The sequence below is a fragment of the Panthera uncia genome, unplaced genomic scaffold (genome assembly GCF_023721935.1).
Source record: "Panthera uncia isolate 11264 unplaced genomic scaffold, Puncia_PCG_1.0 HiC_scaffold_1285, whole genome shotgun sequence".
Lineage (NCBI taxonomy): Eukaryota > Metazoa > Chordata > Mammalia > Carnivora > Felidae > Panthera > Panthera uncia.
Window position 1 is genome coordinate 1 of NW_026057904.1, and position 14504 is coordinate 14504.

The window sequence follows — 14504 nt, forward strand, 5'->3', positions numbered from 1 at the left end:
GTCTCAAAAATAAATAAATGTTAAAAAAAAAATTTAAAAAAAAAAGCCAAAACGTAGGGGTGCCTGGGTGGCTCAGTTGGTTGAGCGTCCGACTTTGTCTCAGGTCATGATCTCACAGCTTGGGAGTTAGAGCCCTGCGTTGGGCTCTGTGCTGACAGCTCAGAGCCTGGAGCCTGCTTCAAATTCTGTGGCTCCCTCTCTCTCTCTCTCTGCCCCTCCCCTGTTCATGCTCTGTCTTTCTCTCTGTTAAGAATACATAAACATTAAAAAAAAAAAAAAGGCAAAACATAAACTCAAGAAAGTTGGAATTACATTATGAAGCATAACATTTTATTTAATTGTTTTCCTACAAGTGCTGTCATTATCTCAAATAATTTCATCAGGGTTTTTATCATCTCCACATTTTTACACACAAATGTCTTCATATAAAGGGATTACTTTTGCCTGACAGGTCAATTAGCATCATAAACACATAAATTCTTCAAATCTCTATTTGGAGTATTAGCTCTTTTTCATTCTGTGTATAGGCAGGTGCTGATCTTAAAAGCAGCACATTTAGCAAGAATTTAGTCTGTTGTCATTCAGAGACTGTAGAGTCAACTAAAGGAAGAAACCCGACTGTGCAATAAAACTGTCACAAACACAGGAGCAATGCTGCACACTTAAAACCCAGGAGATGAAAGTCTGGGGATGATAAGATTCTGGAAAATAGTAGCATCACATTTTAGTTTCTCTGTCTCATTCAAGTCTGTATTAGCTATAAACTATGTCTGTAAGTTAAGTCTGTAGTTAATTAATTACCCACCCAACATTTGGGGTTAAAATTTCAAAAGCAGGGATTCTTTTTGTTTTTTGATAAATACAGTTACATTTTAAAAAATAATTATTACATTTTTTTTATGTCTGACAATTGAGTATTTACTGTGAGCCAGGCATTGTGCTAAGTGCTTGACAAAATATTTAGTCAGTTAATCCTCCCAATGATCCTAAGGTAGATACCTTCTACTTTCATTTGTTAAAGGAGGTATAGATAGATTAGATAACTTGTCCAGGTTCACACAGATATTCAGGGGCAGCATTTGAGCTCAGACAGGAAAAACATAAAATTTGTTTCAAAAATGAGGTTCTCTAAAATGTTCTAAATTAAAACAAGAAGTAGAATATTATTTATAATCTATTTTACACATTGGCAAATTTATCCCTTATCTCTAATCCTATGACTAAGGCATCATTATTCAAGTTTTGTGGGTGAAGAAACTAAGATTTGCTATTGAAGTTCATAACTGTAGACATTGTAGTAGAAAGAATTACTTATTAATGAAAGCATTTATATTGAATATAAAATGAATAGGTAAAATCTCATTTGTCACTCTAAAATGGAAAAAATGGTGGTTAAATATTCCATAAAATATAAATAAAAGAAAATGCAAACACCTGCATCTCCAAGATTTTATAACTAAAAACTTGTGTTGAAAGTGTTCTCCAGGTAATAAAAAGAATTAGAACAATGATTTCAATGTATATCACTTTGGTCTTTTAGAGTTACACTGCAAAAGAATTTTAAGATTTTAAATAAGCCTCATGACATAATTAACCCATACCACTGTCACATCCTTTATAACTATCTTACCCTCTGAATATCTACACAATTCTAAAATCCTTGGCCACATGCCCTTAATAATATTTTTTTTCTTTTAATTAATTTTTTTTAAAAAAGGTCTTCTAAAAATACTCTTTAAATTTATGGGGCACCTGGCTCAGTTGGTTAAGCAACAGACTCTTGATTTCTGCTTAGGTCATGATCTCACCATTCATGAGTACCAGCCCTATGTCAGTCTCCATGCTGACCACACAGAGCCTGCTTGAGACTCTCTCTCTCTCTCTCTCTCTCTCTCTGCCCCTCCCCCACTTGTTTTCTCTCACGCGCACGCACGCACTCTCTCAAAATAAATAAACAAGCTTAAATAAATATTCCTTAAATTGAGGTAGTTAAAGAGAGGCGTCTCTATCATTTGCTTCTTTAGACCATCACCCACACGGTGGTTCTGAAATTGTCCCTGGTGGACATACCTTTGAGTTTATTGTGCTCGGAGTCCGCTGGGAAGAGGGAATCTGGAAAGAGCTTGGGGAAGGTGAGTCCTGCATACTTGGGCCGATTCTCCACATAGTTTCTTACTGTGGGTTGCAATTTCTTCATGAATTCTGGGCATGGCGTTCCTAATTGCTCAATCACCTTGTTCCACTGGTCAATATCTGAGAATTGAACAGTTAAGGGCAAAAAGAAGCAGACCTACTAGGTCTTGCTTTTCACTAGTTGGGAGACTAACTGCTTCTCAAACTCCTGAGTAATCATCAACATGACTGGAGTTTTAATAAGCAAAAAAGGACAAAAATCTCAAATCAGAATTGTCAGACAATGAACCCTCTTGGAATTTTAAATTCACTTGTGGCATATATACACTTTTGGGGAATTAGCACTACTTAACAAAATAGGATATCATGAAACAGTCTTTGAGTTGTAAATATTAAAAGGTATTTAAAAAACAGAAGAATTTCTTATATTGAGATAAACTTCTATATAACCACGTGATTTAAATGAGAAAAACGCGACAAAAATATTTTTGATGTGAAAATACCTCAATAACTTATTTCCTAAAAATGAGAAATACATAAATACTTTATAAGATGCATTTACATTGTTTTAAATTCCTTTTAAGATTTTTTTCCTCTTTTCTCTAGAAAAGAGGAAATCTCATCATCTGTTAATGTTACTAATGCATTAAATATGGGATCAGTATAATTTTTTATCATAAAAGAACTCATTATTCTTCAACAAAGAGTTAAAAAAATTCTACTTAGCAAAGTAGTTGCAGTTTCATACCTATTTTTGTTACTTCTGATAGTAGTGCCCTGCATTCCTGAATATTGCTTTCAGTGAGATATGAGCATAAATACAGGATGTTCAACTTAACAAATTTCCATCCAAGTATAAGTGTTTCAAAAGTACATTAAGCATGGGGATTTTTTCAGGAAAATATTATCCCTCTATGAAAACTAATACTCCCCAAATTAAGGATCTTTGACAGACACACTCACTGACTGAGATTTTCTTTTTCATCTGTCATTAATATTTGATATATCAGAGCCTTAAGACATGTCAGAGCTTTGATATGTCAGAGCCTTAACCACCCATGAAAACTCTGAAGAACCAACTGGAAGTTGATTTCAAACAAATGTCCTTGCCATGTGTCAATGAATGATAGAAGCCTTAGAAATTATTCTTAAATACAATAACACAGGAAGTGCTCTCTCTTACATTGTTTATTTTTCTACAACTCTGTCCTTTAGTGTTAATTAATTATTTTCTGCAAATGTAATTTGTGACAACTCAGGGATCTAACTATAGTATTACTCTGTTGAGATTTGTAAAAACTTTGCCCCTCGCTCTTCAGGAGAGTTAGACTGAAAAAGATCAGCACTCCTAACAAAAGACAAAATTAACTACATTAAACAAAAACAAATACTTAATGCAAAGTAGATAAAAGATTAAACAAAGATAATATCAAGCTAATTTGCTAATCCCCTTCTATCTCTCATATAATCTTAAGGAATAAAATTTAAATTATTACATATCCTCTCAATTACTGAAATAAAAAAATAAATGATTACGTAGTATTAAAAAAGTGAAATGTGGTTGGGAAAAACTGAAGAATATTCCTTTATAAAACAGTAGAGCAATTAAATAAGAACATGTTTCAATAAAAGTTCATCTCAGTTACTATGTGCATGAGAATATAGTAGTAAGTCAGACTCATTAGAAATAAAGGAACTAAAAGATTACAAAAGGTTAGAGTAAAAAGTTACTCTTAGACAAAAACTTATGTTAGTACTATGGACATAGGTAAGCTATAACTACTTAGACATATTTAAATAGAAAACGCCAATAATTAAAATTAAATAAATCTCCACGTTTACACTGTAAGTTATTAAAAGACGTCTACTCTTTAATACAGTTAGGTTATCATGGGCCTACAAAGCCATCATTTAATCATTGGTCACACCTCCTTAGAATTCTGAAGACTTGATGTGAAATAAAAATAAGGGCAAAGAAGCAGTCAGATTTTCCATAAATGACTCATTTAACAAAGTTGGAAAAATACTCCCAACACATTATTATATTGTAGTTACATTTGGCTAGAGTAAAAAATAATTAATTGCTTGTAAAGTAGCATTCCCAATAAAATTCCATGGTATTTTTACAATAAATGTTAAGGATAGTCAAATATTCTGGAAGCTATTAAATAAGAACTGTCAAAATATTTCTTTTTACAAATCATAATTAAAGTCTATGGAAGCATTCAGTGTGCTTCCTACCTTGGATTGCTTTTTAGATGAAACACTTGCTATGGTCTTAGATGTAATGGTTTACAAAAAGAAGGGAAACAAGAATATTATTGACAATGTGCTGTTGAACATTCTAACTGCAAATGTGTGGTATAGTCATCTTTAAAAGTGTGTGCCTTTATTTTAACCATTCCATTTCAAGTTCGTTCTTCTTATAAACACTAATAGTTATATTTAAGTAGTAAGTTCTTGCTTTCCCGATGTTCACAGGATCACAAGATGAACAACTGTGTCCAACTACTCTTAGTTAACCACCTGATTTTTCTTTATAATCATAATCAGCTAAATAAAAGCCAAGATTAGAAGTCATATCTCCTGGCTCCAAGTCCAGTACTTGTTCCAAGAATTCAAGTAAGGAAAGGAGCAAGTTTGGAATTGATGTGGTAGAAATTGCTTTAATTTCACCATAAAATTGATAGTATGCTTGTCACAGGCTCAAAAAAATATCTCTGAAAAGGTATCCCTCGTCTATCAGGTCAACATATTCACACATAAAATAATTAATTTTATTAATATTTTAAATAGAAAACAAGGTGACGAATTTTAAAGGAATTTTAAAATTATCAGATTTCCACAATGATCATATTTCTAAAAGTACATCAAATATTAACTAGATGTTTATGATTATGTGTTAAAAACATCATAAATATTTTTTAAAGAAGGCCAAAATTATTTTTGTGAAAGGATTTATTTATTTTACAACACTCAAAAGTCATCATTTTTACACTGAGTTAGGATCTGAATATTTATAGATTCCTGCCTGTGCAGTTATCAAAAAAGCAATAAATACACATATTTTATATTTTTGATCTACTATTTTAGAAATTATCATGCTTAACATAATTATCAAAGTCATTTAATACAAGTGAAAAAAATGTCATCTATGAGGAACTATTTGACAATTTCCTTATCTAATTCTAAATTCACTATATGAAAAATAGTCATATTACCAAAAGTTTGATTTTATAGAGTACAATAACAAGATAATGTGCAAATAGTGACTATTACTAATGCCTTCAACAAATAATACTACAGGGATGAATAAAACAAAGTAAGTACGGATTGTAAAGATAAGTATCTGAAATCCCAAAATTGAAAATTATTCCAGTAAATTTTATCAATTAGCTAAGAATTAACATTTCAGGTCTCCTTTTCCTTTACCTTCCTTGGTTTGGGAAGCTTCTAAAACATTATCACAAACTGCCTTGAACGTAATGTACAAAAAAATGCTTTATCCTTCTCTGGGTATTTTGGATCGTAATTGTGAACATAATTTATTCTATGCACATTTTAGCTTTCAGAAGCTACTAAGTGGAATCATAAAGAGTTGTTTAATGACCTCATTTCTACTATGCCTTTTAAACAGCTGTATCTTCTTTTTATGTTTTTTCCCATCTTTGGTTACCTTCTGGTATTATGAATATGGTTTCCGGAGTTGACACCTCCATGAATTTAGACTTGCTGTCTATTCTGCCTCATAGTCAATATTTTGTGGAAAAAAAAAAAATTTCTAACATCTCTTTGAAATTTGAAGGATATCAGTGTTTGTCTCCAAATTCGTAACTGTATTTTTAAAGATAATTTTTCCCAAGAGACCAGTCTGTTTAGAAAAGCTCCAGGAGAAGCTATTCTGTCTTGCAAGCCAACCAGCTTGCAAGCTTTGGTACTGTGTTGACAATTGTGTGGCTTTATATTACCCCTTAGGAAAGAATACTGCAATCAATCAGTAATGTCTGCAATGAATGTGCAATAAGGAAGTGGAGACATACATGTCATTTGTTAGGTGTCATGATATAAAACTGTGGCTCCCAACTTTGAATTTTTATAATATAGGGAACTTATAAAATATAGATCCCTTCCCTTTCCATGTTGATCTACAAGATTCTGAGTCCACAGATCTAGCATGCTATTTAAAAATATCAATAGTAATTGCAATCCAGATGGCCCTTGGACTATATTTTGAGAAATACTAGTGTAGAATGTACTAAAAGTCTCTTACAAATTACTAAGTCCAGACTTAAGAATACAGTACTAACATATTTCACTTTAATGCACAAATTAGAACAAGGTCGATTTCACCAAAAGATGAATCCAGACCTATTTGCTATGGAAAATGTAGGGGTTATTCACCTGGAAATACTTCAGTGAAAGAAAAATGCTGACATTTATCCCTCTTCCTCATGTCACTGTCTTGAAAAGATGATAGGAAATTACAGCAAGTGGTATACACAGTCTCCCAGCAGAGGGAGAGGGGTTCTGCCCATCATCATCTAAGGAAGGATGAAAACAATATGTTGCTATCACCCATGGGGTGCTGTTCATAAAGAGTACAAAAGCTATTCAATATAAGATTCAAAATATAGACTATTTAATTCAATAATTACTCTATTTCTCTACCATAAAATTTGCCCTCAAAAGAACTCTTACTACTTAGGACAATTTTAAAGACGAGAATAGAAATATATATAAACACATATGACGTAGTTCTGGATCCAGATTTTCATGGTTATGTCTTGAGCTGTTTTATTACTTAAAATTCTTTTCACGCTTTTTTTTATTTGAAAATGTTCTTTTTCTCTCAAAAGTCCCCCTCCAACTCTAGTAACACGAAATATGAATAAGTGACTTAATGCACAATAGTAACTAACATTTGTTTTCATTATAAATGGGTACAGGAAGAAGAAATATTATGAGCCAAAATGCATTAAAAACCTCAAAGCTAACCATTTGAGTAAAGGCTATTTGTTCCCTGGCAGCAGGCCGTGAATGGAATACCATAGGACACAGAACATCCAAAGGCTGATATCTGAAGCATGATGTATATGGATTTCAGCATAGTCCATTTTGTCTTATAAGTGTATTTATTACTGTAATCTGTATTTCCCTTACAAAGCAAAAAATGAAGAGACATTTCACATATAAGCAAATCCAATCTATATTAATACGTTGTCACAACAGTTGAATATTTATTAAGCTATTGAAGGTTTATCTTTGGGGACTCTCATTTGCACATATCCCTTATAAGACTCTGTACCTAATTTGATATTTGTAATATAAATAAATTATTGTTTTTACAAAACACCTTCCTCAAGCTACAATATCCTGGCCTCATAAAGACTGGATCTGACACTATCTACAGTTTGAAACTGGTAAGAGATCTTGGAGATAATTTGGCTTCTATACTTTATAGCTGAAAAATAGAGCTGAAAAAAGAACTTTTAAAAATGTTAAATATAATGGCTTTAAATTTTTTTAATGTTTATTGTTGAGAGAGAGACAGAGAGTGAGCATGAGTAGGGGAGGGGCAGAGAGAGAGGGAAACACAGAATCCAAAGCAGGCTCCAGGCTCTGAGCTGTCAGCACAGAGCCTGATGTGGGGCTTGAACTAACGAATTGTGAGATCATGATCTGAGTGAGTTGAAGTTGGACCCTTAACTGACAGAGCTACCCAGGTGTCTTCAGACAAAGGTGGTAATAAAACAACTCCTAACACTAAACAGAAATATAAAATTCTATTTAAGGAGAGTTTTGGAAAACTGTAGTCTCTTATTTGAGACCCTTTGATTAAATCCATTTCTGGGTATAACACTACATATAACAAAAGGGAGATGAAGAAGGGACAATCAGGTTTATATGAGATCAAGAAAACAATGCCACTTAAAGCACACTTGACAAAACATTTTATGTTTAAAGTTAAAAAACAAAAGGAGACTATCTCTGCCCCCATCCTAGTACTTTGACCCTCTTATTCCTATTTATAATCCCTTCAATACAGTGCCTTTTATCAGAAATCTCATGACAACAAGGATTTCAGTCAGTTTGTTTACTGATATATCTCTGGAGACAAAAAGTGCCCAGCACATATTTAGCAATATTTGTTGAATAAGTGAATGTCTACTTGAAGTTCAACCAGAGTTTTATAATGGAGATAATGTAAAGAATAGGACACTGAAAATATTTTAAAAAATGAAAACAGAAATTCCAAGAAAAGAAAAGAAAAAAATAAAGGAAAGAAAATAAATTTATACTTAATTACATGGTAGAAAAACAGCAAATAACGAAAGACCAAGGAAAAAATCCTAAATGAAGGCAGAGAGAAAGGACAGACTATATTCAAATATGACTATCAAATGGACAGCTAATTATTCACCAGCAATATTGGAAACAAAAAGCCAGGAGAAGACTATCTTTAAAATGCCAAAAGAAAACAACTTACTAATCTGTAATTCTGTATCCAAAAAAACTATCTTTTAAGTAAGGGAAACTCAAAAAAAAAAAAAAAAAGTTTCATCATCAAAGACTTTTACTAAAGGACTTTCAAAGGGTGTTCTTTAGGAGTGAGAAAATGATCTCAAAATATATCACATCAATAAGAGAAAGGATAAAAACTATATGATCATATCAATAGGCACAGAAAAGCATTTGACAAAGTACAATATCCATTCATGACAAAAACCCTCAACAAAATAGATTTAGAGGGAACACACCTCAACATAATAAAGGCCATATATGAAAGACTCACAGCTAATATATCCTCAATGGGGAAAAAGTGAGAGCTTTTCCCCTAAGGTCAGAAACAAGACAAGAATGTCCACTCTCATCACCTTTATTCAACATAGTTCTGGAAGTCCTAGCTGCAGTAATCAAACAAAAAGAAATAAAAGGCATCCAGATTAGTAAAGAAGAAGTAAGACTTTCACTATTTGCAGATAACAGGACACTATAAATAGAAAACCTGAAAGACTCCACCAAAAAAACTACTAGAACTGACAAATGGATTCAGTAGTAAAGTCACAGGATAGAAAATCAATGTACAGAAATCTGTACAGTGAGCAGAAATCACTAAAAATGAGCAGCAGAAAGAAAAATTAAGAATATAATCCCATTTACAACTGCACCAAAAATAATAAACTACCTAGGAACAAACCTAACTAAAGAGGTGAAAGACCTATACTCTGAAAACTATAAAACACTAATGAAAGAAAATGAAGATAATGCAAAGAAATAAAAAGACATTTCATGCTCATGGACTGGAAGAACAAATATTGTTAAAATGTTTATACTACCTAAAGCAATCTACAGATTTAATGTAATTCCTATCAAAATACCAAGAGTATTTTTCACAGAACTGGAACAAATAATCCTAAAATCTGTATGGAACCACAAAAGACCCCAAATAGCCAAAGCAATCCTGAAGAAGAAAAAAACAAAACTGAAGGTATCATAATTCCAGACTTCAAGTTATACTACAAAGCTGTAGTAATCACAGCAGTATGGTACCAGCACAAAAATAGACACATAGATCAACAGAACATAATAGAAAACTAGAAATAGGGCATCTGGTGTCTCAGTTGATTGGGCATCTGACTCTTGATTTCCAGGTCACGATTCTCATGGTTGTGAGTTTGAGCCCTGCATGGGGCTCTGCACTGACAGCACAAGGTCGGCTTGGGATTCTCTCTCCCTTGTCTTTCTCTCTGCCCCTTCACTGCTCTCCTGTTCTCTCTCTCTCAAAAATAAATACATAAATATTAAAAAAGTAAAATCCAGAAATAAATCCACAATCATATGGTCAATTTGAAAAAAGAGGAAAGAATATGCAATGAGGAAAAGACAGTTTCTTCAACAAATGGTATTGGGAAAACTGGACAGCCACATGCAAAAGAGTGAAACTAGATCACTTTCTTACACAGTACACAAAAATAAATTCAAGATGGACCGAAGAGCTAAATGTGAGACCTGAAATCATAAAAATCCTAGAGGAGAGCACAGGCAGTAATGTCTGTGATATCAACCATAGCAACATTTTTCTAGATATGTCTCCCAAATCAAGGGAAATAAAAGCAAAAATAAATTATTAAAACTACATCAAAATGAAAGTCTTCTCACAGCAAAGGAAACAATCAACAAAACTAAAAGGCAACTACTGAATGGAAGAAGATATTTGCAAATGACACATCTGATGAAGGGTTTGTACCCCAAATACATAAAGAACTGATATAATTCAACACTCAAAAACAAATAATCCAACTTAAAAACAGGAAGAAGAAATGAACAGACATTTTTCCAAAGAAGATACATAGATGACCAACAGACACATGAAAAGATGCTCAACATCACTAATCATCAGGGAAATGCAAATCATAACTACAATGAGATATCACCTCATACCTGTCAGAATGGCTAAAATCAACAACACAAGAAACAAGTGTTGGTGAGGATGTACAGAAATGGGAATTCTCATGCACTGTTGGTGAGAATGCAAAATGGTACAGCCTCTGTGAAAAACAGTAATGAGTTTCCTCAAAAAGTTAAAAATAGAACTATTTTATGATCCAGTAATTGCACTACTAGGTATTTACCAAAAAAATAAAAATAATAATTCAAACAGATACATGCACCCCTATGTTTATTATAGCATGATTTACAATGGCCAAATTATGGTAGCAGCCCAAATATTAATTCATAGATGAATGGATAAGTAAGTGGTGTATACAATGTAATATTATTCAGCTATTAAAAAGAATGAAATCTTCCCATTTGCAATGACATGGATAGAGCTAGAGAGGATAATGCTAAGCGAAATAAGTCAGTCAGAGAGTCAAATATGATTTCATTCATATGTGGAATTTAGAAAAACAAATGAGCAAAGGGAAAAAAGAGAGGGAGACAAACCAAGAAACGAATCCTTAACTATAGAGAACACACTCATGGTTATCAGAGGGGAGGTGGGTGAGGGGATGGGTGAAATAGGTGATGGGGATTAAAGAGTACACAAATCATGAAGAGCACTGTGTAATGTATAGAATTTTTGAATCACTATATTATACACTGAAACTAATAGAACACTGTTGATTCTACTGGAATTAAAATTTAAAAACTCAATAAAGGTTTAAAAAAAAAGAAAAAAATTAGAAAAACAGATTGTCCTGGTGTATTTAAAATTGATTCTTTTTCCCTCCCCACTATAGGAAAAATGAGGTGATCTTTCTCTCATATTTTCTGTAGGAACCTGATCAAGTTCCTGGAGGTAAATCTAACAATGTTGTGGTTCCATGCGACTGACTCTCCCTGGAGTTTTTAAATCTGAGAGTTGTCCACGCTGAGTTTCTAGAAGCTTGTCAATTATAGTTCAGATTTTTCTACCCTTGACATGAAACCCTATATTAGCCTGTTTCTCTAACGGTTGGGAGCAGTAGTTTTCTCTATGTCTTCCCCTCCCTTACAGATCAAAGAGTGTTGATGATTTTCAATCTATTTAGCCTTTTTACATCTTGTTAGGATGAAGTGACTACTTCCAAGCTTCTTAAATGTGGAACTGGAAACCAGAGGTGTATTTTATTTGATTTATATTACTGTAACAGTCATTATATTCATATTTTGATTTTCATGTAAATTGTTGTCGATGTGGAAGAACAAAGCTGATTTTTAATGTTGAAAAAAGGAAAATAATCTTAAAATAAAGGGCCAAATTGCAAGAAGTAGTGATAAGCCAAGAAAATTATAGAATTCTTTCATATCAAGGTGAATCTAAACAAATTCTAACTGTGTGCAATAATATTATAATATTGTCAATGTATGAGGCTAAAGAAAAAGAAGTAAACACTGGGTATATATAAGTTGGTACAGTAATGATCTAAATTAATTTGTGCTAAGATCCTTGAGTGTTCAGGAGAAAGAAAAAAAATTATCTAAATTAAAATAGCCAATTCCCGGGGCGCCTGGGTGGCTCAGTCGGTTAAGCGTGCAACTTCGGCTCAGGTCATGATCTCACAGTTGGTGGGTTCGAGCCCCGCGTTGGGCTCTGTGCTGACAACTCAGAGCCTGGAGCCTGTTTCAAATTCTGTGTCTCCCTCTCTCTCTGACCTTCCCCCACTCGTGCTCTGTCTCCGCCTCAAAAATAAACATTTAAAAAAAATTTAAATATCCAATTCTCCACATATTGATCTATAGACTTAACACAGTTTCAGTATAAATACCAATAGAAATCTTAGCAAGCCAATTCTAAAATGTTTATGGAAAATCAATGATTCATTAATAGCTAAGATACTTCTGAAGAAAACAATAAAGGTGAGGTTTACCTTACCTGATATAAGTACACAATAAACATTTGTATTAAGAAAGGGTAATAGTGATACAAAATAGACAAACAGTCCAGTGAACAGAATATAGAGCCCAGCATCCCAGAATACCCCATCCCTCAATATGTGGAAATTTGAGAGAGACAGCATTATAGACAAGTAAAGAAAGAATAAGCTAGTCAGTAAGTGGAACTGAAATAAAATAAATTAGATCTCTCTTTAACATCATACACAAAAATAAATTCCAAGTGAACTAAAGGCTTAAATGTAAAAGATTAAACTTTAAAACATTCATAGTAAAGTTACAAGAGAATATAAAGGCATCAAAGGATTCTTAAGACCTAAAAATGCATGAACTATAAAAATAAAAGTAGTCCAGTGAATTTACTCTCCTACAAATAGGCTTTGGATTATCCATTTTTTGTTTTTGCTTTTACTTTTATAAACAATGAAGCTATGAATATATTCAGAGACTGGACTACTTTACAGCAATGAAAATGAACTGATGAATTAACATGAAAAAATCTCAAAACTACAATGTTAACTTCAAAAAAAAAAACAAGTAGCAAAAATAATGTGACTTGTGCCATATGTAAAACACATGAAGCTAAACCATATGTTGTTTAGGGATAAATTTACCTGTGGTAAAAAATATAAGGAAAGTCAAGAAGACTGTAAAAACATATATTTAGGATGTGATGACCTCCAGGGAGAAAGGAGGAAATGACAGGGGAGAAGCACACAAAGACATTCAAAGTTCTATTTTTTAATCTGAGTGGTAGTATATATGTGTTCATTTTATTAATCTTATCCAAAAGCTATATATTTAATATTAATTCACTCATTTAATATAAAATATTTTATAATTTTTACAGTAAATATTTCTGCTGTGATGAAATTCTTTAAATTTCCCAGAGGCATCTCAGTAGTTGAGTTCTGATTCTTCTACAGTTAAAAACATTTGATTTGAATAAAATTCAATTAATATATATTAAAATACATTTAACAATTAAGTGGCATGTAAATATACAACATTTTAAGAACTGCTTTTAGGGGTGCCTGGGTGACTCAGTCGGTGAAGTGTCCTACTTCAAATCAGGTCATGACCTCACCGTTAGTGAGTTCCAGCCCCATATGGGGCTCTGTGCTGTCAGTAGAAAGCCTGCTTCAGATCCTCTGTCCCCCTCTCTCTGTCCCTCCCCCGCTTGCATGTGAGCGCACATGCCTCTCTCTCTCTCAAAAGTAAACATTAAAAAAAAAGAACTGCTTTTAGCTATCTAAATTTCTCAATGCTAAAAATAATGTGTTGAACTCTTTTAGAAATAAAAGGTAAAGGGTATAAGGCCTTATTAATATCTTAAGTTTTGCTGTTGAATTGATTTATAAAAGAAGAAGATTTGTATGACTCATATCACAAGGACTTTTAGCATTTATTTTGAGAATGTCTTCACATAAGTGAGGATATGTTGATTAAAATAATACGACTTCTAATGATGGATTGTATAGATGTATAATATACATATTGTATACTACTAACTCCATTTTAAAGGTTCTATTTAGCTAATGAACTTAGACATAATTTTATTATTCTTTAGATAACTTATTTCTAATAATAGAGAATTTAAAAAATAATTTGTCTTGCATTTTAAGAGTTTATGATATTCAGTTCATAATTTGTTTGCTTGAAAAAGACTGATTTAAACTTAAACCAACATGTTTGAAATCATTAAAAGACCACCTCTTACACTCAGAGGGGCCACTTTAGAAAATAATTAGCATTTATCCTTCAGGAATGTTAACGCTATAAGAAGAAATCCAGAAATAACTCAATATAAAAATACCAAGCTCAGGCATTGAAAGGGCATCCCATATGAGACTTTAACATCAGTAGCAGCCTAAAGCTTTACTTATAAGGGATATTTTTATTATAAAATTTATTGTAAAATTGGTTTATATACACAATGGAATACTACTTGGCAATGAGAAAGAATGAAAAACTTATAAGGGATCTTAATACCC

The 14504-nt window shown here is 32.6% G+C and overlaps 1 protein-coding gene across 1 annotated transcript in view; it reads right to left on the reverse strand.

The window, feature by feature from the left end:
• Positions 1-1370: 1370 nt before the first annotated feature.
• The window catches only part of LOC125916877 (mitogen-activated protein kinase 10-like), an 83706-nt gene continuing 70572 nt past the window's right edge, over positions 1371-14504 (reverse strand). The window contains exon 7 of the mRNA XM_049623139.1: positions 1371-2253. Within this exon, the coding sequence (XP_049479096.1) occupies positions 2021-2253 (233 nt within the window). The 3' untranslated portion in view covers positions 1371-2020. The remainder of the gene's footprint in view (positions 2254-14504) is intronic.